Genomic DNA, 27,978 nt, shown 5'->3' with positions numbered 1-27,978 from the left:
GTCAATAGTATAGTTTGTTTTCTCTATCCTCACTGATTTTTTTCTACTTGTTCTATCAGTTATGAAGAGGAATGTTGAAATTGTCATCTATATGGACACCTGGGTAGCTCAGTGGTTGGGCATTTGCCTTTGGGTCAGGATGTGACCCCGGAGTCCCGGGATCGAGTCCCACATAGGGCTTCCTGCATGGGGCCTGTGTCTCCCTCTGCCTGTGTCTCTGCCTCTCTCTCTCTCTGTCTCTCACGAATAAATAAATAAAATCTTTAAGAAAAAAAGAAATTGCCGTATATAATTGTAGACTTAACTGTTCCTTGTTTCAAGTTCAGTTAAATTTTGCTTCATATATTTCGAAGCTCTGTTCTTATTTATGAATATGACTTCTTGATATATTGATCTTGTCATTATGCAGTTTCCTGTTTATTTTTTGTAATATTTCTTTTCTGGAAATCCATTTTATCTAACGTTAATGTTATCCCTGCAACTTTCTTAAGCTTACTGATACATGATATTTTCCTCCTAATTTTCAGTTTATCTGTACTTTATATTTATAGTATATCTGTTATAAACAACATTTTTTTAAAGATTTTATTTATTTATTCATAGAGATGCAGAGAGAGAGAGAGGCAGAGACACAGGCAGAGGGAGAAGCAGGCTCCATGCAGAGAGCCTGACGTGGGACTCCATCCAGGGTCTCCAGATCATGCCCTGGGCTGCAGGCGGTGCTAAACTGCTGCACCACCGGGGCTGCCCTATAAACAACATTTTTGATAGAGTTTAATTTAAATATTTTATTTTGTAATTTATTTCTATTCAAAAAAAAATTTTTTTGTCTCTTGTCCTTCCTTTCATGTTCTTTTGGGCTAATCAAGATTTTTTTTATTATTTCATTTTATTCTTCTGTTCACTTTTTATCTATACCTTTTCTGCATTATTTTTTAACGTATGACTTGGTATTACAGTAAGAACCCTTAAGTTAATCCAGTTGACTTAGAGTTTAGTTTATATAGTACCATTTTACATTTTTTGTAAATGGTACCATTAGTACCTAGCAGCAATAGAATTCCATTTACCACTTCCTGTCATTTGTGCTGTTGTTACACATACCACATCTGCGTGTTCTATTTACCTATGATTTATCCTGCTTTGTGTTCAGCCTGCTTTGTGTTTGCTGTGCTTCTTGGGTTTGTAAGTTACATTTTTCACCAAATTTGGGGGAAATTTTGGCCTTTATTCCAGTATTTTTTTCTACTCTCTTTTTTATCCTCTTTCTAGACTGTAATTACCCATATGTTAGTCTGTTTGACATTATTGCACAGTAGGTTACTAAGGCTTTATCTTTTTCTTTCAATTTTTTTTTCTTTAGATTGTGTAATTTCTATTGCTCTGTGATCCGTGTTCACTGATTCTTACTTCTGCCATCCCTAATCTGCTATTAGGTACATTTTGTGAATATTTTATTTCACACTTGTGTTTTGGGTTCTAGAATGTTCATTTTTATAGTTTACATTTTTCTGTTTTCCCTTCTTTGATTCCATTAACTGTATTTTCCTTTAAACTCTTGGATATATTTAGATGAGCTACTTTAAAGTTCTTGCCTGATGACCAGCATCTAAACATTGGATTGATTTCTGTTTACTTCCTTTTGTCTTGACTATGGGTCATATTTTCCTATTTCTTCTAATGTTTATTAATCTTTTTAAAAATATTTATTCATTTGAGAGAGAGAGAGAGAGAGAGCACATGATTGGGGGTGGAGAGTAGAGGCAGAGGGAGAGAGAGAAAAGCATACTCCCCATTGAACAGGTAGCTGGACACGGGGCTCCATCCCAAGAGTCAGAGGTCATGATCTGAGCTTAAGGCAGATGCTTAACCATCTGAGCCATCAGGTGCTCCTGTTTATTAATCTTTTTACTGTATATTGGACATTGTGGGGAACACAATGGAAAGGCAAAAGATTATTTATCTTTTTCCAGAGGTTATTGATTTTTTGCTTTGCCAGGCTATAAAAAAGTTGGTTAGACTCTGACTTCAGACTGTCATCTCTGTAGTAGATAGTAACTGAAATCTCTGCTCAGATCTTTTAAGTCTTTCATCTGTTGCTTTTTTGCTGGGTCCACAGTGTCTTCTCCATGCATGTACAAATAGGAATTAGCCAAGGATTGGAGCAGAATTATGCAAATTTTTATGGTTCCTCTCTTTGTAGCTTTCTTTTTAGCCTCTCTGACAGCCCTAAATGTCATCTTCTGATTTCTCAAACCAGTAAGTCTGCAGTTTTCTGCTTGATTTCTAGCTACCTCTGCCAACCATGCTAACTAGAGAGTACCCTTTGGGAAAAAGCCATAGACAGGCAAATTTTACCTGGTGCAGTTCCATTCTTTTTTGGTTATCCAAAAAAGGTTGATAACAAGCCACCCTAATGTAGTGGCTTTAAACAGAAACATTTATTATTTTTATTATTATCTCTCATGGTTCTTGAGTTTGACTAGACTCATTTGTGCAGCACTTGCTTGGGTATTCAGCACAAATACCTTTAGCCCCCAAATGGGGGCGGAGGTCATCTTGAAATCTTCCTTAATTCTCACGAGTCTGATGGTTGTTGCTGGCTGTTGGATGGGACTCAGTTGGACTATTAGGTAGAATATCTATACCCAGCTCCTGCCTGGACTTTTTAATGAAGGTTGGGTTCTAACAGCAAACATCTGGGGAGGGAGAGCCAGATGGAAACTGTACAGCCTTTTATTACCTATCCTTGAAAGTCACGTAGAGTCACTTCTGCCACATTTGTTCATAGAGGCATTCACAGAGTAGAGCTCATATTCAAGTGGAGGGAAGTCAGCTCCACCTTTGGAGTTGGGGGACAGATCTCAAAGAATTTTCAGACATGTTTTAAGACCACCACAGTGTCTTTCAAATTTTGCATTCTGTTGAATTTCTACCTGGCTTTTGGTCATTCTCTAGTACCTTCAAATAGTTGTTTTTCATGTAGAATCTTTATTATCTGATAGTCTAGTATAGACTATTCCATCATTACCAGAAATGGAATTCCCACTCCTTTTTTTTCCCTCAATAGCACTCATCACATTTTTTGACATTTAATATAATTTATTTATTTGGTTTATTTTGTGTCTCCTTCCACTAAAATGCAGGCTCCATTAAGTTAGAGTTTTGTCTCCTTAGTAACTGCTGGACGCATAGTAGAGGCTCCACAAATATTTGTTGAATATTCCAATTCTTCAAAATAGCCAGAAGTAAACAAAATCATCTTGATGAACACAGAGAAGCTATTACAGAGCCTTGTTCTTTCAACACTGTTGCCCTGGTAGGCTAGTGTGTATCTGAGGTTAAATCTCCCTGGCTTGGGGCAGCCCGGTGGCTCAGCGGTTAAACATCACCTTCAGCCCAGGGTGTGATCCTGGAGACCCTGGATCGAGTCCCATGTCAGGCTCTCTGCATAGAGCCTGCTTCTCCCTCTGCGTGTGTCTCTGCCTCTCTCTTTCTCTCTGTGTGTCTCTCATGAATAAATAAGTAAAAATCTTTAAAAAAAAAAATAAATAGGGGATCCCTGGGTGGCTCAGCGGTTTAGCGCCTGCCTTCGGCCCAGGGTGTGATCCTGGAGTCCCGGGACCGAGTCCCCCGTCGGGCTCCCTGCATGGAGCCTGCTTCTCCCTCTGCCTTTGTCTCTGCTTTTCTCTATATATATCTCTCATGAATAAATAAATACAATCTTTAAAAAATAAATAAATAGATAGATAGATAAATAAATAAATAAATAAATCTCCCTGGCTTAAGAGCAGGATATAGAGACTTTGACATTTCATTTTCATCATGACTGCCATGTGAGTCAATTCAACAGGCAATAACTGGTTACAGATCAAATGCAATAGCATGTGGAAGTACTCTATGAAGTGTAAAGTGCTATGAGGTTATAAAGTATATCAGATAATTACATACAATTGCATGTATTAGTCTGGTCTTTTCAGATTTAATTTTTTTTGAAGATTTTATTTATTTATGCATGAGAGACATATACAGAGAGAGGCAGAGACACAGGCAGAGGGAGAAGCAGGCTAAATGCAGGGAGCCCAACGTGGGACTTGATCCCGGGTCTCCAGGATTACACCCTGGGCTGCAGGCGGCGTTAAACCGCTGTACCACCAGGGCTGCCCTCAGATTTCATTTTTAAAGTATTTTTGAGTTTGTATATTTTTAAGGGATAAATATTTTTACTTATCAGAACAATAATAAAAGTTACGGCAGTGTGTTTATAGTAAAGTCCTTGCTAAGTTCTTATTAATATTTTATCTGGCTTTTCTTTTTCAGGAACTTGAAAGATTTCAGAACTTTGTAAAATGCTGTCCTCCTTTTGATATCGTCATTGATGGGCTCAATGTTGCCAAAACATTTCCTAAAGCTCGTGAATCTCAAGTTGTAAGTATGATTTTATATTGTTATTCCAAATCTCTAGAAATATTTATTGTACTTATTTGTGATCTTCCTTGGATCTCTTAACTCCCCATTTTTCCTTCCTCTAAAAATAAACTCCTAAAGATGTCACAATAACTACTTTCTAAGATTCACTGTTTTCATCTTTGGCAAAGAAGTGGCTATTATAGGCTGGCTAAGAATGATTAAAAAGTCTACTGGGTGGCTCAGTTGGTTAAGCATCTGACTCTTGATTTCAACTCAGGTCCTGATCTCAGGGTCATGAGTTCAAGGTCTACATAGGGCTCTATGCTGGGTGTAAAGCCTTCCTAAAAAAAAAAAAAAAAAAAAAAATTCCACGTAATAAAGGGCCATCTCAACCCTTTTTCTTATATAATTTTTAATTAACCTTCTTCTACATCTCTCCTCTTTCTTTGAGGTTATTCTAACATTTCCCTGTGAGTCACATTCCTCTATTTGAAATTTATCAACATAAACTATCAAGAGACATTAATATTTTTGTTTTTTCCAAACATAGTATGCTCGTAAATGAATCTAAGCAGTTTTCGGTAAGGTAATCATTTGTTCTATCAATTTATAAATGTCTAGTAGTTTCTAGTAGGAATATCATTATTTTTTTATAGCAGTAGTGAACAATGATTTTCCTTTTTATAGATTAGAATATTAGAATATTAGAAAACTGAAAGTGGAGGAATTGTTTACAACACATGTGACAAAGAGCTAATTTTCTGACTGTAACATTGTCTCTTAATAAACCTGTAAGTAGAAGAGTGATTTAACTTTATTCATGATTATAGATATGCAAATAAAATCCATATTGGCAGACTTAAAAATTGATAGTATCCAGTATTTTGAATGGTTTGGAGAGGTAGGGAGAAGAGTATCAGTACAGTATTTTTGGGGGGTGATTTGACAATTTTGCTTAAAATGTTGAAATGTATGAACTGATATATTGAAACAAACACATAAAGTTACATTTTCAAGCATGTTAGTTAAACATTATTTGTAAGCAGAAAAGTCTAATCAACCTAAATGTTTATCAGTCTAGGTCCATTTTATTTATTTTTTAATTTTAATTCCAGTATAGTTAACATACAGTGTTAAATTAGTTTCAAGTAGGGACGCCTGGGTGGCTCAGCAGTTGAACTCCTTCCTGCCTTTGGCTCAGGGCATGATCCTGGAGTTCCAGGATCAAGTCCCACATCAGGCTCCCTGCATGGAGCCTGCTTCTCCCTCTGCCTGTGTCTCTGCCTCTCTCTCTCTCTCTCTCTCTCTCTCTCTCTGTCTGCCTCTCATGAATAAATAAATAAAATCTTTAAAATAAATAAATAAATGTATGTATGTATGTATGTTTGTTAGATAAGTTTGTATATGCCCAGAAATTTTCTAGAAACTACTCATAAAAACTTAACAGTAATAAGCTTTTTGGAGGTGGAGATAGAGTATAAGAGAATGAGAGGATTTCAGTTTTTCATTTGTTTTTTTCAAATTTTCTTTCACAAGGAATATGTATTATTTTAAAATAAAAAGCAATCTAGGATCACGAAAAGAAAGAAGTGAAGAGGCATTCTTGGTAAATATTCTATAATAACTATGTAATACTTTGTATCTCATGGATATTTCACAACTCTTTAATCATTTCCCTGTTGATCGGCATATTAGATTGCTTCCTGTTTTTCAGTATGGTAAATAATGCTTGGAAGATCTCCATGCAGGTTTCAGATTATTTATTTAAAATAGATTCCCAGAAATGGAAGTCAAAGAGTATGGATATTTTCAGGTCTCACTACATATTGCCAAATTGCTTTCCAAAATAATTGTAGCAAGGTATATTCTTACAAAGCATCCAAATAGAAGTTCCTTAAAGGTTGCTTATTATATTATTGCTGCAACTGTTTAGCTACATTTGTGTTGAATCTATTAAATGGAAAGAACTGGACAAGTTCCCCTTCCCTACCCCCCACCCCTGCATTTTTTAGATCAAACATTTAAAACATATATTAACAAAACTAAATAGTCTAGAAAGGTAATATTCTTGATTGTCTTATCTGTCCTTTCTATTTCTGTGTGCCTTAAGCTTTTTCATCTTTGTGTGAAGAAGTTTCTGGATATCTTCTGTGGAATCACACAGATTATTTATGTTTTTCCCATGAACTCTCTGCATGAAACATTACAAATTCTTGGTCTTTTCCATTAATGGCTAATTATTACATATCCAACAGTGTTCTCTGTAAGTCAGCTCATAGATAAAGACCAATTTTACCTTCACTATTAAGGGAATAGCACCATGATTATATATCTTGATATCAGAGCCTATAGCTTAGGAGTGACAGAGGTCAAGGAGCTAAAAATATGGCTTATATATAATGTCAGCAGGAACTTGCCAGTCGCTATGTGGAGTTGAGACTTATTGGCAGTTGTCATTGCTAGGGTATGTGCAGCTTTAGCCATACGTATATAACATGTCTATCTATCCACTCATCACCTCCATTGAGTTAGTTGTATTGGCAGCTCTATGTTGTTTAATATTAACCTTAATCTTAACTTTAGATATTTGTTGAAGGGTTTCTAACAATGCAGTAAAAGGTAGTGATAATTGACACATTTTTCAGAGTAAGGTTCAGAATTTTTAAACAAGGAGAGGTTGTTAAAAACTAATTTTTGTTGGGCAGCCCGGGTGGCTCAGCGGTTTAGTGCCGCCTTTGGCCCAGGATGTGATCCTGAAGACCCGGGATCAAGTCCCACGTCGGGCTCCCTGCATTTAGCCTGCTTCTCCCTCTGCCTGTGTCTCTGCCCCCCCACCCCCGTGTCTGTCATGAATAAATAAATAAAATATTTATTTAAAAAACAAAAAACAAAAACCTGATTTTTGCTTTTTGAAAAGCTGTCACTCAGGCTGCAAACTTCTGTCTGCCAAAACCTTCCCATAGACATTCAAGTATATAGAATTATTTATTCTATATTATTTACTTGGTAAATAAGAAAATATTGTTTACAACACATGTGACAAAGTGGCATAATTCATTGAAAGAAAAAGCAATAATCAATGTGGAATACAGGTAATACCTCAGTATTCTTCAATCTGTCTTTGCTGTTGGTCCTAAAAGTGATATAAGAGTAAAGATGAAGAACACAAATTCTAAGGAAAATGGTATGTAATATATCATCATGAGGATGTACAGAGCTGTTATGGCTTAAAGTGATTCGGAAGAGTGTTTAACTTAGATGTGAAGGTTTATATTTAAATGTTACTTGTGATTATGAAGAAAATATGGTATGGGAAAGTAAGGGTTAATGTATGATTTTGTTCACGGAAAAAAACTTTTTTGCTTAAAAGTTATTACTAAATAAATATTTAATTTGTTTTATCTTACAGTTTCTGATGTCTAAATACAGTTACAGGATATAGTAAATGAAAATGGAGTTTGTAAAGCCCCTGACTAGATTTCCCTTTGGGCATAGTTTAGCATCTTGACCAAGTCATACCTCAATTCTTTAATATCTGCATTGGTTTTCTTTTTCTTTTATTGAGATATAATTTATAAACCATAATAGACTTTTAAAGTGTACAGTCCAGGTGTGCCTGAGTGGCTTAGTGGGTTAAGCATCCGACTCTTAATCTCTGCGCAGGTCTTGACCTCAGTGTCATGAGTTCAGGCCTCACGGTAGGCTCTACCCTAGTTGTGGAGCCTACTTGAAAAAAAAGTAAACATAACTAAAAACTTAAAATGTATTTAAGTATACAGTCCAACTTGGCCTTTTGGCTAAGATAATGCGTCAAGTGTACTATCCAGGGGTTTTTAATATATTCCCAAAGTTTTGCAACCATTATCACTATCTAATTCCAGAATATTTTCATTCCCCCAAAGTAACACCATACCCATTAGTAGACACTTCGAGTTCCTTCTTCCCCTTAGTCCCTTGGCAACTACTAATCTGCATTCTGTCTTCATGGATTTGCCTATTCTGGAAATTTCATATTTTCACTTAGTATGATGTTTCCAAAGTTCATCTGTGTTATAACATGAATACCAATTTATTCCTTTTTATTGTAGAATAATATTCTTTTGTATAGATAGGCCACATTTTACTTATCCATTCATAGTTTGTGGACATTTGGGTTGTTTCCACTTTTTGGCTATTGAGAATAGTGTTGCTGGGAACATTTCACATACAGGCTTTTGTGTGGATACGTTTTCTTTCTTTTTTTTTAAGTTGTCTTTATTTAGACACTGAGGAATTACCTTCCTGAATGGCACCCCCAAGCATGAAGAATTATGCCTATGTTTTCTTCTAAGAGTTCTATAAAATTTACTACTAACCTTGTAGATGTTTTTCAAGTGTAAAGTGTATCCTGCTTATAATATATATATATATCCAGCTTTTAACATATATAACATATATATGTGTATATATATAGTATATATATATATATATATATATATATATAGTTTCAAATTTTCAGAAGAAGGTTCTGGTTTGTATTTTTATTTTGAAGAAGAGGGAAGGGTTCTGAATGACCAGCAGATTAATTAGATAGCCTCCATTTTTGATAATAGAGCATCTTATCTGGAAATTACGACATAGATTCAGTTAGTTTATTGAACACCTATTATTCCATGACAGATACTTTTTTAAGATGTGAGGATATGTCTTTAGACCAATAAAAGGTAGGAATTGCTAGGAACATGATTCAGCTAATGGTTATATTATCTAAATAAAACATTCGGGGTGCCTGGATGGCTCAGTCAGTTAAATGTCTGCCTTTGGCTCAGGCCATGATCTCAGGGTCCTGGGATCCAGCCCTGCATTGGGCTCCTTGCTCAGCGGGGAGCCTGCTTCTCCCTCTCCCTCTGCCCACTGCTCCCCCTGCTTGTGCACTCTCTGTCTCTGTCAAATAAATAAATAAAATCTTTTTTAAAAATAAAGTAAAAATAAACAAGACATTCATAGTATATTGTGCATGTTGTTGTGTATTAACAGTCATTCTTGTATGTGATTCTTTTCTTAAAAATTTACTAAAAATGTCAGACTAGAGAATAACGTTTACTCAAAATACTTGGATAAGAATTTGTTTTAAATAGGTATTGCAAAACAGTTTTCATAACACTCATTTCTCCAGAATATGTTGTAATTTGGGAGAAACTAAATTTGACTAAATTTTAAATTTTGACTAATTTATTTTACTTATTTTTTAAATATTTTATTTATTTATTCATGAGAAACACAGAGAGAGAGGCAGAGACACAGCAGAGGGAGAAGCAGGCTCCATGCAGGAAGCCCAATGCGGGACTCTATCCTGGGACCTTGGGATCACACCCTGAGTAAAAGGGACACTCAACTGCTGAGCTACCCAGGTGTCCCAAATTTTGACTAATTTAAAGTGCCAAGTATGAATTCTTGTACCATTGAACCCTTGAGTCAGTCTTTATGTAGCATGTTCATGTTACTTGCTGTAAAGTAGAGTATTTTGGATTTTCTTAGGTTGCATTTATTTTCTTTTAATTTAATAAACTTACCATCTTAGAGCAGTTTTAGTTTCATGAATCTTTTCCATCCCCCAACAACATGCTGTTTTGACTCTTACAAATAATTCTAAGGAAAAGCATTGCATAGCCATTTGGGTAGAAATTAAATTGTATTTTTTAAAACTTAAGTGAGTAGGTAATTAGCACCACCAGCTTCCTAATTGTTTAAGTCAAAAACCAAAGATTCAAGCCTCAATTGTTCTTTCTCACTAGCCCCACATCCAGTTGGCTGGCAAGTTTTATTAGTCATACCCCCCAAGTATCCCATAATCTTATTATTTTTTTCCATCTCCATTAAAATCATTTCTCACTTAAACTCTTATGTGGTTTCCTTCCTTTTTCACCCTTGTTCCAATGACTTTCACCTATACTTAGAATAAAATCCAAGTTCCTGATCATGGATTATGGTACCTTTCATCATCTGATCTTTCCCTCTCTTTCAGCCCCCTGTTTGTTTTTTTCTCTCTTTCACTGAATTATGGACACTAGAATTTTTCCTATTCCTCAGATATACCAAACTTATTCCTGCCTCAAGATCTTTGTGCTTGCTATTCCTTCAACTTTTAATATTCTTTCTACATCATCAGCATCTCATAGGTCTTCCCTAGTTCTTCTAAAGTAACCCCAGTCTGCTCTCCTACCTTCTGCCTGTATCTTCAGTCACATCAACCTTATTTACTTTAGTGGTGGATTAAAAATGGCCACAGATTCTTTGCAGTTCATCTTATCAGGAGATGGAGTCTGTTTCCTCATCTCTTGAATCTGGGCTTGCTTAATGATTTGCTTTGATGAATAGAATGTGGCATAAGTGACATTATGGAAGTTCCAGGCAAGGAGTTCAAGGGGCCATGCAGCTATGCTGTCACTCTCTAGGAACCAGAGCCTTGTAAACAAGCCCGTGTTAGTCTCCTTGAGGATGAGATGCCACATGGAAAGAGAGGGAGAGGGAGAACGAGGACAACCATCCCAGCTAAGGCTCTGACGTGTGAGTCAGGTCATCTGGAACCTGCCAACTGACAACACATGGATTGGCCTAACCAATACCATGCAGACCACAGGAACTATCTAGCCGAACCCAATCCAAATTGTCAACCCTTAGTACTGTGAGAAAATAACTGGTTATTTTAACCCAAGTTTTGGGGTAGTTAATTATACAGCAATAGTTAACTTATTAAATACCTTCATAACACTTCAGTGCATGTCTTGTTTACTTTATTAATCTCCATCAGAATGTAAATGCCCTAAGATTGAAGATCTTGTGCATCATATTCACAGTTACATTCTCAGCACTAAGGAAAGGGCCTCGCACATAATAAATTGCCCAGTAGGTACCTAGTAAATGAATGAAAGAATGAACAAGTGGATATACAGTAAATTGTATAACTTGTCAGAAATAGCATCTTTTTTTCAGGATTAATTCTAAAAGACTTCTTGAGTTTCAGTCTTTGTACCCTAGTCCACTTGCTAGTGTCACTTAACCTTCTCATGCCTTATGTAAAGATTAAATCGGGTAATTCTTAAAAAGCACTGATTGCAATACCTGGCATATAGTCCAATTAATTTAAACAGAAAAGAAAAAGAACTACCTTGTGAATCCATTTAGTTGTCTATGGCCTTAAGTTTCTAGGAACAATAGCATGGTAGCTTTTTGTGATGTGTTTAGTCTCCTAATTTAAATAACTGACAATCTTCTCTTTTAGTTTTTTTAGTTTGAGGGTCTTCATTTTTTTTTCCAAGATTTTATTTATTTATTCATAAGAGACACACAGAGAGAGGCAGAAACACAGGCAGAGAGAGAAGCAGGCTCCATGCAGGGAGCCCAATGTAGGACCCAATCTCCAGACTTGGGATCACACCCTGAGCCGAAGGTAGATGCTCAACCACTGAGCCACCCAGGCATCCCAAGAGTCTTCTTTTTTTTTTTTTTTTTTTTTTAACTGATGCTTAGATTCTAAACTTGAGTGTCTAAATTAATGGCTTACTTTTCTATAAAATAATTAAATAAGGAATATATTAACCATATAGAGAAAATAAAAGATTATTAGTATTAGGATATGTTATGCAGTAATAAACCCCAAATTTGGGTGGCTTAAAACAAATTATTTCTTGTACACGCTACATGTTCATTGTGGATCCTCTGTGTCATCATCATTCTTGTCCCCCATGGGACTCAGAATAACTTTCTGAGATATTCCCAGTCACTGTGACAGAGGGAAAAGGGAAGGTGGTAGAGCACACACTGACTCATAAAGCTTCTACTCAGATATGATACCTGTCACTTCTCATAATTTATTAGCAGCTAATGCAAGCTATGCAGCTACACCTTAGTTCAGTAGGATAAGGGAGGCAATCCTACCACATTTGCCCAGAAGGAGAAAGAGAATTAGTATTTTTGAACAGCTCTAATGACGGCCGCACTGCGGTTGGTGATGTCTTGTTTGGTATAATGGTCAAAGTCTAGCCCAGGAGCTAGAAATGAGTTTCAACATGACCATGCAAACTGTCTTTGCCTGGGTTCTTTTTTTTCGATGTCAGTTTCCTTCACCATGGTTTTATGTGGAAAGAACTAATGCGTTTGTTGATCATTTTTTCTAGAATGATCAGGTTGAAATTCTAAAGTCTCCATGACTCATAGTTTACACATACTTTCACAACTTTCATTTTTAAGATGGGTTTTTCTTTTGAGTCACCGAGTCATCATTAATAATTGGCAATGTGAGATCGCCTGGAGAGGACAGAGGCACTTTACTAACCTTTCATCTAAAAAACAAAAGGATATAGGGGATCCCTGGGTGGCTCAGTGGTTTAACGCCTGCCTTTGGCCCCGGCCCGGATTGAGTCCCACATCGGGCTCCCTGCATGGAGCCTGCTTCTCCCTCTGCCTGTGTCTCTGCCTCTCTCTGTCTCTCTCTCTGTCTCTCATGAATTAAAAAAAAAAATAAAAAATAAAAAAACAAAAGGATATAAAGTGGAAAACTTCTTACCTCTAGTTTATCTCTGTCTCCACACACACACACATACACACACACACACACTCCTACCCATAAGTCCTAGTGTCTTTGTTCCTTGCTCCTTTTGCAGCTTGCATTTTGGGCTTTCAGTTGTTCATAAGCTCCTTTAGTAGAGGGGGTATAGGGAAAAAGTACATCATTTTAGATAATCTTACTAGCTGTTCAAAGCTCTACTACCAATTTTTGTAGATAACTGAGAATTGGTTAAAATAGCTTCTGCAGAATGAAAATTTATAATGTAATTTAAAAGAATTACGGCCAGAGATCAGCATTGAATGCTTTCATTCTTATAGCATGCTTGGGGCATTGAATAGAAAGCAGTTTGATGGAAACACTACAGAATTTGTTTTGATTGCCATCTCTTAGTTGGTTTTACTACAGTGAGAGAAAAATGGAGACGTGGGCCTTAGCCATTAAAGGTCATTTGGCAGTAGCATTTACTTGGCAATGAGTTTTCTTTTTTTCCTGCCACCCAAGTTATTTTATTTCTTTCTGTTGATTTACATAACCTCTTACAAATGTTTCAATACCATAAAGAACCTAAGATACAGTAAACTATGCTTGGTGGGTTTTTTTTTTGTGTGTGTGTGTGTATATAAAATCTTGGGCATATTTTTTTTGCCCAAATTGTAGAAATACTGTGTAGTTTAACACCAACTGTGCTTGAAATTATCTTTTAATGATGTTAAAGTAGCAAAGAAACTCTTAAATACTTTACTGTGTTTGCAATGGCAAATGTTAGATTGTATTGAAGTATTTTTATTATACCTCTGCAACTTTTAAATACTTTTCTCCATATAATTAATTGCTCCTCCTGCTTAAAGACTAGCTCTTAAGGTCTGGCTTTAGAGGTAGAAGGTCTTGTTCCTTGGTGTCAAAACAAGGATGTCGTGCTGCTACTGTTGCCTTCAAAGAACATGTACTACCCCCATGTTTGCTCTGAGAAGGTGTTTGAGTAATTTTTTTCTATATTGAAATCTAGAATCAAAAACTTGTCATTTTTCCCAGTTTACTTTCGTAAGTTTTGTTGATTACTAATGATTGGAAATAAGTGATTGAAGATTATTTCTAAATATTTTCTTAATTTTAGTCAACTGGTTAACAAGTTTCTTTCCAATGGAATTTAAGGAGTGGTTCTTGGGGCACCTATGTGGCACAGTCAGTTAAGCTACCGATTCTTAGTTTCAGCTCAGGTCAGGATCTCAGGGTAGTGAGATTGAGCCGAGCCCTGCTACAGGCACCATGCTCAGCATGGAGTCTACTTGAGATTCTCTCTCCTTCTCCCTCTTGCCCCTCCTGCTTGTGTTTGCTCTCTTTCTCTAAAATAAATAAATTTAAAAAGTGATTCTTTCAGTGTTTTTAAGGGCAGGAGTTATAGGAACAATTATTAATCCAGTTATTTCTAGGTTAAACTCTAATCCAGGATAGCACATTTTATTTTATCTGAATTACATATTTCTACAAATATTTATTATATTTCTTTAGAAAAAACTAACTTATTCTTAAAGATAAGAAACTTTAAAATAAATATGTAGTATTATAAACTTAACCACTAATGATTCTGCTGTATTTTAGAATATTGATTCTCAGACTTTAGTGGGCCTCAGAATCACTTTGAGGGCTTTTTAAAACAGGATGCTGGCCCTATACACCCAGAGTTCCTGATTCAGAAGGACTCAATTTACATTTCTAAAAAGTTCCTAGGTAGTGCTGATGCTGCTGGTTTGGGGACCACATTTTGAGAACCACTATTATATAAAAGCAGTTTCTCAGAAGTGTGTTCATATTGCTTTACAAAAATAAGCAATTTATAAAAGTCAAACACTCAAAATTATTAGAAGTCTTAATGATTCTTAGATTGGGAATCTCTTTTTTTAACTGACTTTATGAAACTCATTTTAAGGTACTGAAACTTGGTCCTAAGAATAATATACTTCTTCCACTTTCAAAATAGAAGTTTGTCTTATTTCCATAACCAACTAGTAGTATATATCAAGTACTTATGTACTTGTATTATAAGTATACAATTGTATATTTAAATTTTATATTATTTATAATATATTATAAATTATATATATACTTTATATAATATATACTAATTATAATATTAGAAGTATTATCAAGTAGTTCTATTAGCATTATGATGATTTTAAGGTACCTAGAGTACTCATCCCACCTTCCTGACTCATAAGAGTTCTATTTTAACATGTGACTGCTGGAATAGTTTATACCACTTAGAATGGTTCTTACATGTACTGACTGCTAATGGGGTGTATGATCAAGTGCCACATAAGTGGGTTTTGGGTGAAGTAATCAAGGGAGTAAGTAGAAAGCTGAATGAAGCCAGGCAAAATTTCTACAATGAATTTGACCTTATATCTCTTTCTTTCCAGATATCCCCAAAAGGGTATATTTTGCATGGTGTTTGAAACAAAATTTCCCTGATTGCATTAGTCAGTCAAATGATTGTATGTCTTAGAACAGCATTGTTAGGAATACAGCGTTGCCAGGCTCCCATATCTGTTTTCTCTCTAACAGAATATTAATGGCAAGTTGATTCTTCTCTTGATGTGCCACTGATAATGTTTGTGTGATAACTACTTGGGGTGTTGTAAGATTGTCTATGTGAATCATTGTGTATATCTTGCTTCTATGGCAGTATTTTTTTTTTAAAGCTCCTTAAAGAGCCAGTTTTCTTTTCTTTTTTTTTTTTTTTTTTTAGATTTTATTTATTTATTCATGAGAGACATGGGGTGGGAGGTGAGGGAGAGAGAGAGAGAGAAAGAGAGGCAGAGATACAGGCAGAGGGAGAAGCAGGCTCCATGAAGGGAGCCTGACGCGGGACTCAATCCCGGGTCTCCAGGATCATGCCCTGGGCTGAAGGCAGCGCTAAACCACTGAGCCACCCTGGCTGCCCTATGGCAGTATTTTAAAACACACTTCTTAGGAATGTGCTAGGTAGAACTACCTGTGAAAATATAATACCCACTTTAACCAAAATTTTAAAATATATATTATTAAATCTGCAAGGTAAACAGCAGTTCCAGAATGAGTAGTAAATTAACTTAAATATGTTTTTGAAGTTTTATAAATTGTTCATACCTAATTATTATGACAGTGGTAATATTTTATTAGTCATTAATTTTGTGTTAAAATATTTATTTCAAAATAACAGGTCTTTTTCCTTTTAAAATAGTTTCTGTTTCAGACTTCTAACTCTTGGAAGGCTGATTTTTCTCTCAATAACAAGATGAATTCAGAGCTTAGATTTTATTGCAGTATTTCACTTAGACATTTTTTTTTTTTTCAAAATAGTATTAGGGGGATCCCTGGGTGGCGCAGCAGTTTGGCGCCTGCCTTTGGCCCAGGACGCGATCCTGGAGACCCGGGATCGAGTCCCACGTCAGGCTCCCGGTGAATGGAGCCTGCTTCTCCCTCTGCCTGTGTCTCTGCCCCTCTCTCTCTCTCTCTCTCTCTCTGTGACTATCATAAATAAATTTTAAAAAATTAATTAAAAAAATAAAAAAAAAGTAGTATTAGGAAGAGTATGTAGTTCCTTCAGGTTTATCCTCCCCACTCCAGAGTAGGTACTCTTTATTTTTAGATTATTTCTGTTTTTCTTTGTTCTATGAGATAAAAGATGGTTATAATGATGTATGCACTGCAAAAAATAAACTTAAAATAAGTTAAAATAAAGGTAAGATAAGAGCACAAAGGGAAAATAAGCTTAGGAAAAATTAGAAGTTTAAGGTTGGCCCACAAAATTCATACTAATGAAGTGCTCTAGCAATTTAGCTGTAAATTCTATCAGCAAACTTGAAGATGAAAACGTGAGTGCCAAAGAGCAGGGATTCATCCTTTTATCTTCCTGCGCATCATTCATAAGCACTCCACACTGCATTTATAAACATCCTCTTTACCTAAAGAGATTCTCAAAGGGGCCAGGATGGGCTTGAGAAAGAGTTAAGATATATCAGAAAGTGGAGAAGTTTGAAGACACATAATTCTGGTACACTTTCTAAGGAAGTTATTTCCACTGTAAGATTCACTGATTTTGAGGATTCACATAGTTCATCAGATCAAATGGAAACAAACTGTTTAGAGAAAGTACCATTATTCCTAATATTTAAACCAAAAAGAGCTCTGTTGTAGGCCCTTTCAGTACAGGGGCATGTGGGCATTGTGAGTGCTCTTTACAGCATCCTTGTTAGGAATACATGAATGGATTGTGTAAAGGAGTCAGCAGTAAAGGAGTGAGAAACAGTTATATGAGCTTGAGAGAACAGGCCTCAATAACTCCATATCACTAGTGCTATCTCAGGTTGGTCAGAAGGCCCAGTACCAGGACTCATGCTTATTGACCTCTTTGGAAAATGGAAAGCTGATTCTTCACTTTGGATTCACAGTAATCCGTAGCAGTACTAGACCTTGTTTTAAAAATTTATAATTTTATTGCAGTTTTTAAAAATCTGGTCAGGAAGTATATATCCCTAATATACCTCCTATAGAGTAAGCACTCTTAAGATTTAAAGAGATACTCAGGTGGGTTGGAGTATCAGAATTGCCTTTGGTATTTGTTAAGTAATTATGGCAAACATCGTTTCTTTAAGGGGGGGGGGAGCTTGCAAATGCAACATTATTTAGTCAGTAGAGCATTTTTTCACTCTGTTTTGTGTAACTCATAAATGCCTAGAAATTGCTTGTGTATATAAAGTTATAGAATTAATCTAAATTGAAGTTTTCCAGTTATCGTAGATCTCCCTCTCCAGAAAAGATCTACACATACTATGATATGAATGGCAGGAAAACCTCTTGCACATTTTCTCATCGGTTTAGGAAAGAGATAACAGGCAATCTTCCTGGGTTTAAGCTTAGAAGATAAATGGAAACAGCACTTCCTCTTCAAATGGACCAAAATAACCCTGCAAAATATACATAAAGTGTTTTATCAATATCAGTCTTTTACCAAAATAAGAACTTGAAAGTGAAAATTGCAAAGCCACATAGTTTCATGGTTGTAAAAACATTCTAAGTTTTCCAAATTCTTAATTACTTGCCAGTGTTTTGTTTTATTAATTCCATTTCAATGTCCATCACCTGGTTATCACTCTGACATGTCATCAGAAAGAAAAAATGACATATAGCTGACAACATCTGTCATAGGATCTCATCCAGAATACCACCTTACATTTAATTCATCATGTCTCATTAGACTCCTCTTCCCTATGAGAGTTTCTAAGACTTTATTTTGAAGACCTTGACAGTTTTGAGGAGTGCTGGGCAGTTATTACATAGAATGTCTCTCAACTGGAATTTGTGTGATGTCTTTCTCATGATTAGCCTCAGATTTTAGATTTTGGGGGAAAGACCATAAAGGTAAAGTACTGGCCCTGTAACATCACATAAAAAGTATAGTATCAACATGACTTATCCTTATTGATACTAACTTTGATCACCTGGCTGAGGAAGGGTTTGTCAGTTTTCTCCAATATGAAGTTTTTTTTCCCCTCTTTTCATGCTGTAATCTTTGGAAGGAAGTCAGTGTGCAGCCATGCATGGGGTGGAGGGGAATGGTTGTATGCTTTACCTCTTTAGAGGCAGAATATTTACATAAATTATTTTAAATTCCCATGTAGAAATATGGGAAATTTGTATATTCTCTATTTACTTATTTATTTAATCCTTATTTATAATAGTATGTACTCATGGTTTTTTTATTTTATATTTTGGGTTATAATCTAATATTTATTTTGTTCAAATTAGTCTGGCTTTGGCAATTGCAAACTTTTTATTGGCTCCTGTCTCTTTGACATACCCCCATCATTGTGCAGTTTTTTGAGCACTTCTTTGCCCTCTGGCACCACAGTATACCTAATTTGTACAGTGTTCTTTTTTAAAAGCTAAAAACTATAGATAATTAGGTTGGCTGCTTCAGTATTCTTTGAAGGAAAAGTTATCAAGATTATCAGAATTATAAAAAAGACTGGCTAGTATTTTTTTCTACTTTTACTCCATTTTTCAATATCTGATAATATTTGTTTCTGCCACTTAGTCTAACAGTTTTGCTCAGTCACCTTTGATTTTTTCTTCAAGGTTAGTCTTACTTATGGATTGCCTGTTTTGGAGGATCAGTGTGTATTTGGGATTTTCTTTTTCCTTTTCTGTTTCCTTACTAGGGAGTAGGAAATGTACAGCTCAAAGGAGAAATTGAAAAATCAGTATAATCTTGTTCAGAGCAGCTCTCCTATTACTATTCTCAAGTAATCAAAAAAGTGGCTGTTACCCAACTGATAAACATTAGTTACTTCCTAAGGGAAAGGTTATATAGAATGTTGGTTTTCTATATTACATATATTGCACTATATTGCATAGTGTTAGAATTTTTTTAAACAACAAACATATATTTCCTTTATAATCTGGAAAAAATAAAGGTTTATTTTTAGAGTCAGTGGAAATGCAAAGAAAAAAACTTACCCTTTCTGTGGTTTGAAATGCTTTGGAACTTAAAGACTTTTCCCCCACACTGATGTACTCAAAATTTTTGGTTATTTTTCATTAATATTGTTTACCAGTACCTGTACTAGTGAAATTGGCACATCTGTCCAGTTGTTTTATGTAATTGTAATGCCTGCTTTAGCATTTGACAATTATTTGGGGTTCTCTGACAATTGTTTCAAGTGTGTAAGACTTCTTTTTAACAAATTTTTAAATATATTGTTAGTAAAGACCGTTTTTATGGTATCTTACAAAAAGACATAGAGTTGTTTTGGTGTGTTGCTTTAGAAGGATTAGGTGGGAATCTTTCCCGCTCTTTCTTTGTTCTGCTACTTGTCGTGCTATCCTGAGATTTTCTTTCTTTCTTTATATCCACGGTGTTTTCTGTTCTGTGCGTGCTGACCCTTACCGCCTGAGATTACTTCTGTTTTTTGTTTTTTTTTTTTTTTTTTTTTTTTGCTTTTCTCTCTCTCTCCTTTACCCCACCAACTCAAGGACCCTGTCAACTTAAGGAAACCCCTCTCCACATTTTCCCTGGGATATAACATGGTCTCAAAATAAGAATGTCACTGCAGCCAGTAATCTGTATGTTTTCTAGCTCTAGCAGGCAATAGCTTCACTCTCTTTATTGCCTTACCGCCACATTCTACCCCTACCCCTTACCAAGAGCCCTAAGTGTTTAAATTCTCAATCTAGCTATCCCATTTGGAAAATAAGATATTCTAAGATTTAATAGCAGAAGGAATAAATAAAACATTGGTAGAGTTTTATTTACATTTCTTTGTGCTACTGTAGAAGCCATAAAATCTTTTTGTCTCTCCATGTGTTCTTATTTTTATTTAAGTACAACATAAAACAACCAAACATTTGTTTTATGTAAGTCAAAACCAGAAGGTTTTCTTTTACTATGTATTTTGTTTGATGGAGTTTAAATACAGCATAGTCCCTTTCTAATAAAATCTACAAATCAACAAAAGTAAATTTAATTATCTGTGCTCAGATTCAGTTTAATAAATATTAAGTGACTATTATGTGGTTCTGAAAATGACCATATGGCTTGCCCTGAGAAAACTCACAGCTCTGAAGTGATAAGACATACAAGATTCGGGGAGGGACGGCATATGAACACCGTAAGTGAGATGTAAATAAGGAGATTAAGGAAAGACTTCATGAACAGGGTGGCATTTGAGATAAACTTCCTCAGGCAGAGTTAGTGGAGAGGGTATTCTAAGCAGAGACAGCAGTTTGAGTCATGAGTGTTTAGAGGCAGAAAATAAAGGCATACTTGAAGAATAGTGAGTAGACCCCTAGTAGCTGGAGCATATCTTACTTATTTGGTAGTAGCGGGACATGAGGTCAAGAATGTTGGTTATGGCCCTGGTTTGGAACACCTTAAATATCATATTGTGAAGGGTCCGAATTTTCTTTCAGTTATTCAGCAGCTAGGTTGAGGATACAGTGGTAAACAAAAACAGGCATGATCATTGTCCCCATGGAGTTTTTAGCCTGACATTATAATAATCCTAGAAATACAGGTAAAAATGCAAGTGTGATAAGTGGTACCAAGCAAACAAAAAAAGGTACAAGGTCCTATGAAGACATTTAAGGAAAAAAACTTGACCTAGATAAGGAGATCAGGGAAGGTTTCCTTGAAGATATAGCAAGTGAGTTAAGATCAGAGGGATGAATAGGAGTTAACTAGGTAAAGAAAGATAACAAAGAAGGATGAAAAGAGCATTTTGGGTGGAGAGAATAGCATGTGCAAAGGCCCTTACTGGGGGCAGGGTAACAGAAAAATGGAAAGTATGGGAGACTGAAAGGTCAGAATGGTAGCAGAAAGGGTACAGACCTTGTAACTTCAAGGACTTGGGTCTTTATCCTAAGATTGCTAGAAAACAGGGAATTGACATAATCCAGTTTTCACTTTAAAAATATAATTCTGGCTACAGTGTGGAAAGTGAATCAGTGATTTCCAATCAAGGTGGTTCCATAAATTCACACTTCGATGTACCACTTCTGCACCAAATACGTATCAATGATAGATGAACTTACAGAAACTGCAAACCAAAAGGATATTGCCAAGCTCAAAAACAAAAGAAAACATAAAGGAAATCTTGAGTAGAGCTAAAACTACTGGCCTGCTTGGTTCTGAGTCCTAGAATAGGCATGGAGACAGGGAATTCAACTCCTTTGGAATAGTAAAGACTAAAAGTGTGCAAGGTGAGATGGGGCAAAGTCAGATTTATTGTTTAGAAGTGGAGCAAGAGTGAGGCTTCTCAAAATGGCAAAAGAATCTAAGGTAAGGAGGGGGGGGGGAAACCCTTATAACTACCATTTGAAGTCAATGGCCTGTAACTCTCTCTCAAAACAATAAAAATAAAGTATGTTTTATATGCTCAGATTCAAATTAATATATTCCATTTAAGGCAAACAAGAAAATATTAAATAAAAACAGGCAGAAATGAAACAAGAACCAGATGAATGTTTAAAAGAATCAGTTAGAATTCTTGAATGAAAAATAGTCATTGAAATAATTCATTGATATGATAAACCCTAGACTGGCCACAATTAAAGAATTTATTAATTGGAAGTTGGTACTGAGAAACTCACCCAGAATAAAGCACAGAAATATAGATTTAGAGAGGCAGAGACTAGTTAGAAATGGATGAATCTTCAGATATTTAGGAAATAAAACTGAGAGAATTTGATAACTGGATGGGAGTATCTGAACTGGAGAAAGAGATCAAGGATGACATCAGAATATGGATTTGTTTAACTGGTTGGAAGGTGATGCCCTTTACTGAGAATTTGAAAGACGTTTGGAGGGAAAATTGTGAGTCTGGCTTTGGATGTATCTAGTTTGATGCTTCTAGGGTATCCAAAAGGAGATACTTAATAGATAGTTGGGCATATAGCCCTAGAGTTCAGAAGAGAGGTCTGGGCAGCAGATAGAAATATTTTACTCAAATGCCTGTGGGTGATAATAAAATCATATGAAAGGAGAAAGAAATTCTAAGACTGAGCTTTAAGGTATTTTAATACATAACTGTGTAGTAGAGGATACGCTTGCCAGAGGACATGGAAGAGTGCCTGCAGAAATTGGAGGTAAACTAGAAAAGTAAGTATGTTATGGCAGCCAAAGGAAGAGAATGTTTCAAAAGTCAGGCAGAGATTAATATTGTCAAATGTTAACACAACAATCATGGAGAATGAGGATCAGGAAGGGTCACTGAATATAGTGATAAGGAGATGATTGGTTGACTCTAGAGTAAGCTATGGAAGTGGAGGGAAGGGAGAAGCAGCCAAATGGAGTAGCTTGAGGGTTGTATAGGAAAAACACACTCTATGTGTCTCTCTTTTATCACTGACACAGAACATGCCACACTTTACTTAACCTCTGACACCAGATGTTTTCACAGATCAAGCAATTATCTGTGATATCAGCTGGTTGTCCTACAATTGAATAAAGTTTTTTGACACTAGGAATTAGTGCCAACTCTATAGGTCAAGGGCTGAGTCCCACAAGACTTCACATCCCCTTCAGACATTAGTTGCAAGTCCCAGGTTGTCACCTGTACTTCTGACTGATTGCTGTAAATTGGAAGTTCCCACGACCCCTCTTTGAGTTTTATCGTTTACTAGAATGGCTCTCAGAACTCAGGGAAACACTTACTTAAGGTTACTGGTTTATTATATAATAAAGGATAATGTAAAGAGTACAGATGAATAGCCAGATGAAGAGATACATAGGGCAAGGTCTAGAAAGGTCCCAAGTATGGGAGCTTCCATACAGAAGGAATTGGGGTGTGCCACCCTCCTGGTATATAGACGAATTGAGCAGCCTAGAGACTCTCCAAATCCCATACTTTAGGATTTTTATGGAGGCTTCATCATGTGGGCATGAACATTAATTCCCAGCCCCTCTTCATTTCCTGGAGAGTGGAGGGCTGGAGCTGAAATTTCCAAGCTTCTAATCATGGCTTGGTCTTTCTGGTGACTGTCCCTCATGCTGAAACTATCCAGGAGCCCATCAAGAGTCACCTCATTAGAACAAAAGACACTCCTATCACCCAGGAAATTCCAAGGGTTTTCCAAGGGTGCCAGGAATCAGGGGCAGAGACCAATATATATACTTCCTATATTTCACAAGTAATGATGGAAATTGAGACAGGAAGCAGGGAGGATAGAAATAGGACAGTATCTGGAAGGGATAAAGTGAGTGGACAAGTGGGAGAAGATCCAGATAGGGGTTGAAGCTGACTGTGTAAGAGGAAAGGAGCGAGTGATAGTGAATTCAGGAACATAGAAAACGATAGGGTCCAAAGCATAGAGGGAGGAATTAGGCAAAATAACAAATGTGGAGGGAAAGAGATGCAGATATTTTCCAAGAGAAATATACTGTTTGACTATGGAATTTTTTTCACAGAGCATTTTGAAGGACATATTCCTCAAAATACACTTGGGGTAGATTTTGCCTTAAAACATAACTGCCTTCTGAATTTTCTAAGTCATCAAGTACTATTCACTTCTTATATGAGAAGCTATGGCAGATTTTCAAAATTAGTGTTTTAATGCTTTTTAATCCTTTATTCCAGAATAAATTAAAAGTAATTTTAGATAGCAAAATGTTCTTTACACTTTCTTAACATTAGTTTGTAATAGCAAAGAAATTGTATATTAATGTAAATTTCTTTTTTTTTTAAAGATTTATTTATTTATGATAGACAGAGAGAGAGAGAGGCAGAGACACAGGAGGAGGAAGAAGCAGGCTCCATGCTGGGAGCCTGACGTGGGACTCGATCCCGGGACTCCAGGATCGCGCCCTGGGCCAAAGGCAGGTGCTAAACCGCTGAGCCACCCAGGGATCCCCTATTAATGTAAATTTCAACCTTATTTAACTTTGCTTGATTTTGCCACTAGTAACATCTAGATTTTAGTATAAGGGTGTTCTTTTGATAGAATTGAACATTTTGTTAGTTTGTTGAGACAAAGAAATCTGAAAATCCAGCAAGAACATCCTAAAGGGTTTTTTTTTTTTAATCAGTCAATTAAATTCTGAATGACTAAATACGTACACCTTCTATAGTTACCTTGAGCTTTGTATTTCACAAATGGTATCTCTTATCTCCTTTAATCTGCAACCACAAAAAACTTCCTGCAGAGAAAGAGCTTATATCTTTAGATAATACCCTGTTTACTTACCTTTCTTCTTTTAAATTTTTTTCTTCCACTTTAACATTTGTCAAAGGTGATACTCATGTCACATGGTTGTGTTACTGGAAAGTCATATTGGAAGAAGATTTGTGAAAGAAATGAGAAAATGAATTTCACCTGTGCCAGGAACTTCTGAGCATTTAATATGCATTATCTCATTTAGCCCTCATGATAGTCTCAAAAGGTATTATTTTCATTTTACAAATGTAGAAATGAAGGGTTAGAGGAGTCAGGAAACTTGCCCATGATAAATTTACAGCTAGTAAATGTCAGAATTGAGATTCAAACCTAGGCTGTCTGACACCAGAGGCTTAGCTTCGTGACACTGTATTATATTCTGTCTCTGAGGATCTTGCCAGCTTTCCATACATCTGCTTTGTTTTTTGTTTTAAGATTTATTTATTTATTCATGAGAGACACAGAGAGAGAGAGAGAGAGAGAGGCAGAGACACAGGCAGAGGGAGAAGCAGACTCCATGCAGGGAGCCCGACGTGGGACTCGATCCTGGGTCTCCAGGATCAGACCCTGGGCTGAAGGCGGCACTAAACTGCTGAGCCACCCGGGCTGCTCCATCTGCTTTATTAATAGAGAAAAGCAGCTTCAGAAGTGAAAGTAAAGCCATCAATGGTATTCATTTCTTTTAATTAGATATTAATACGATCTTGAAATAGAAAATGTTCAAAAAAATAAAAATAAATAAAAATAAAAATAAAAAAATGTTCATAGTCTATCAAACAGTTGAGTCTTATATAATATCACCATAGTTTTGTGCCCTTATACATGTAGCTTCATTAGTCTGGCTAATTTTTTCTTTTCCTTCAGGGCTCAGCTTGAGAATCTTCTCCAGGAAGTCTTCCCTAACCCCCTTCCCCACATTCCCTACCTTCAACCAGAGGTCCTCATTCTTCTGGGCACATGGCCCCTTATGTGTGCTTTCTGATGAGCACCCTGCTCTCATCTATGGCATAGCACCAGTCACCCGATTGTAATTATCTAGACTCCTTGATAAGCAGGAACTGTTCTTTTTAGAAATTTCAACATCCAGCACAGTGTCTGATATGTGGTAGGTATACGAAAAAGGTTGAGTGAATGTTTGACCCAAAGTGTATTTTTAGACTTACGGAATGTTTGGTGACTGTGATAGTGGTGCTTATGATAGACAATGAACCTTTTGTTTGGTTCTCCAATCTTTCTGGTGAATAAGGAGTGTTTTTCATATCTCTGAAGCCTTGAAGTCATCAGATGGGAGAGGGGTGAGGAAATGCTGTTGGTGAATTCCCTGAGTAAGGCAGAGGACATTGGTGTTATGTTTCCTTCCCTTCCCAGTGAGAAAGGAGCCAAGCTGTAGAGTTAGGGGGAAGATAGTGGCATTCAGATGAAACTTCAGAGTCTATCAGTAGCTTACTATTCACTGGTTAGAACCTCTAATTTAAGTATTGGCTAGGTCTACACTGTTTAGGCCCATAGCTGTTTTATACAACTTTATATTCCCACCAACCAGCACCAGTTTTAAACTTTTGTAAGTCAAGGTGATAGATCATTCCTAAGTGTTCACCCCAACCTGAAGCCAATGTTTTATTCTCTATCACAAGTCTATCGACTAGCAATATTATCGTGTATCAGATGGCAGGAAAACTGCACACCATCCCCATCACCAATGTTTTTTGATTAGATGACCTTAGGTAAGACAGTGAGTTTCTCTGGGCCTTATTCATCTCCTTTCTAAGGTGAGCGCCCAAGTTTTTATGTTCATGAGACCATAGACAACTTGGATTGTCTTTCAAGGTCCATTCCATTTCTATTTTTGGATCCATAATTTATATTAATTATTTAGCAGTGTTCCAGTGCTGCTCACTGAGAAAGTTGATTAGAAGTGTTCTTCTCAAAAAAAAAAAAAAGAAGAAGTGTTCTTCTCTGTGGCAGTTACACATTTGCCATTTGTCATTCAGCAGCATTGAAATTTAACACATGAATTTACTGCATTTAATGTATTGATTTTTTTTTAACTCCTACAATCTTGATAGTTGATTATTATCATGTGGAGTCCTCATTTTGAGTTTCTCTTCTCAAGGTAGTTGTGTTTCTTTTATTTTTTTTCTTTAAGGGTAACAGCCTAATACTGCTGAATGAATACTGTCAAGCTATTTACCTATGGACACCAGAGCCTTTTGGGCATGTGCATACATTCATATCAGCATATATGATAAATGCTGGAGTGTTCTTGCAGAGGTTCTTTAACCCTTTACTCTCAAAAGAAAGTTTTTGAGTGTAAAAAAAAAGACCTTATAATTCTTTATTAAAAGCCTTACTTCCGGGGATCCCTGGGTGGCTCAGTGGTTTAGCACCTGCCTTTGGCCCAGGGCGCGATCCTGGAATCCCGAGATCGAGTCCCACGTCGGGCTCCCGGCATGGAGCCTGCTTCTCCCTCCTACTGTGTCTCTGCCTCTCTCTCTCTCTCTCTCTGTGTCTATCATAAATAAATAATTAAATAAATAAATAAATAAATAAATAAATAAATCTATCTATCTATCTATCTATCTATCTATCTATCTATCTATCTTAAAAAAAAAGCCTTACTTCCTGAAGGCAGAGATCAAATAACAAAAATCAAGAACTGTAGTAGTCAGAAAAAAAGTATCTTCTTCAGTATTACTATGAATAGATTATTAATTCATTGTCCTATTCTCCACCAACAAAGAAACTGCAAAGTATACATTTTAACAGCAAGGGTATCTGGAGCAGGCCTCCTTTATGCTATTTCATACTGATAGAACCTTCCTGTTTCCCCCCCTTTTTTTCAACGTTTTATTATGAAACATTTTTTTTAAAGATTTTATTTATTCATGAGAGACACAGAGAGAGAGAGAGGCAGAGACACAGGCAGAGGGAGAAGCAGGCTCCACGCAGGGAGCCCGACATGGGACTCGATTCTGGGTCTCCAGGATCATGCCCTGGGCTGAAGGCAGTGCTAAACCACTGGGCCACCGGGGCTGCCCTATTATGAAACATTTTTAAAATACCTGAAAGTTTAAAGAATTTGCAGTGAACATCTGTACACCCATCTCCTTGATTCTACCATTAACATTTTACTACATTTGTTTTATCAGCTGTTTTTCTGTCTATTCATTAATTCATGTTGATTTTTTAATGTATTTCAAAGTAGATTGTAGATATAGGTACCTATACCTATTCTCTTTTGATCAATATTTATAATACTTCTGCCTACAGGCATGACCACTTCTGATTGATTTGACTGATGTAGTTTTTTTTGTTTTGTTTTGTTTTGT

General features: G+C 36.2%; 1 protein-coding gene across 2 annotated transcripts in view; it reads left to right on the top strand.

Moving 5' to 3' along the window:
• PRORP (protein only RNase P catalytic subunit) overlaps window positions 1-27,978 on the top strand; it is a 121,757-nt gene that overhangs the window by 45,202 nt on the left and 48,577 nt on the right. For both annotated transcript variants that reach the window (XM_055309135.1, XM_055309136.1), the window contains one exon: window positions 4,321-4,428. In XM_055309135.1, the coding sequence (XP_055165110.1) occupies window positions 4,321-4,428 (108 nt within the window). The remainder of the gene's footprint in view (window positions 1-4,320; window positions 4,429-27,978) is intronic.

This window comes from Nyctereutes procyonoides, unplaced genomic scaffold (assembly GCF_905146905.1).
Source record: "Nyctereutes procyonoides isolate TBG_1078 unplaced genomic scaffold, NYPRO_anot_genome, whole genome shotgun sequence".
NCBI lineage: Eukaryota > Metazoa > Chordata > Mammalia > Carnivora > Canidae > Nyctereutes > Nyctereutes procyonoides.
This window is presented reverse-complemented; position numbering and strand designations above follow the sequence as displayed.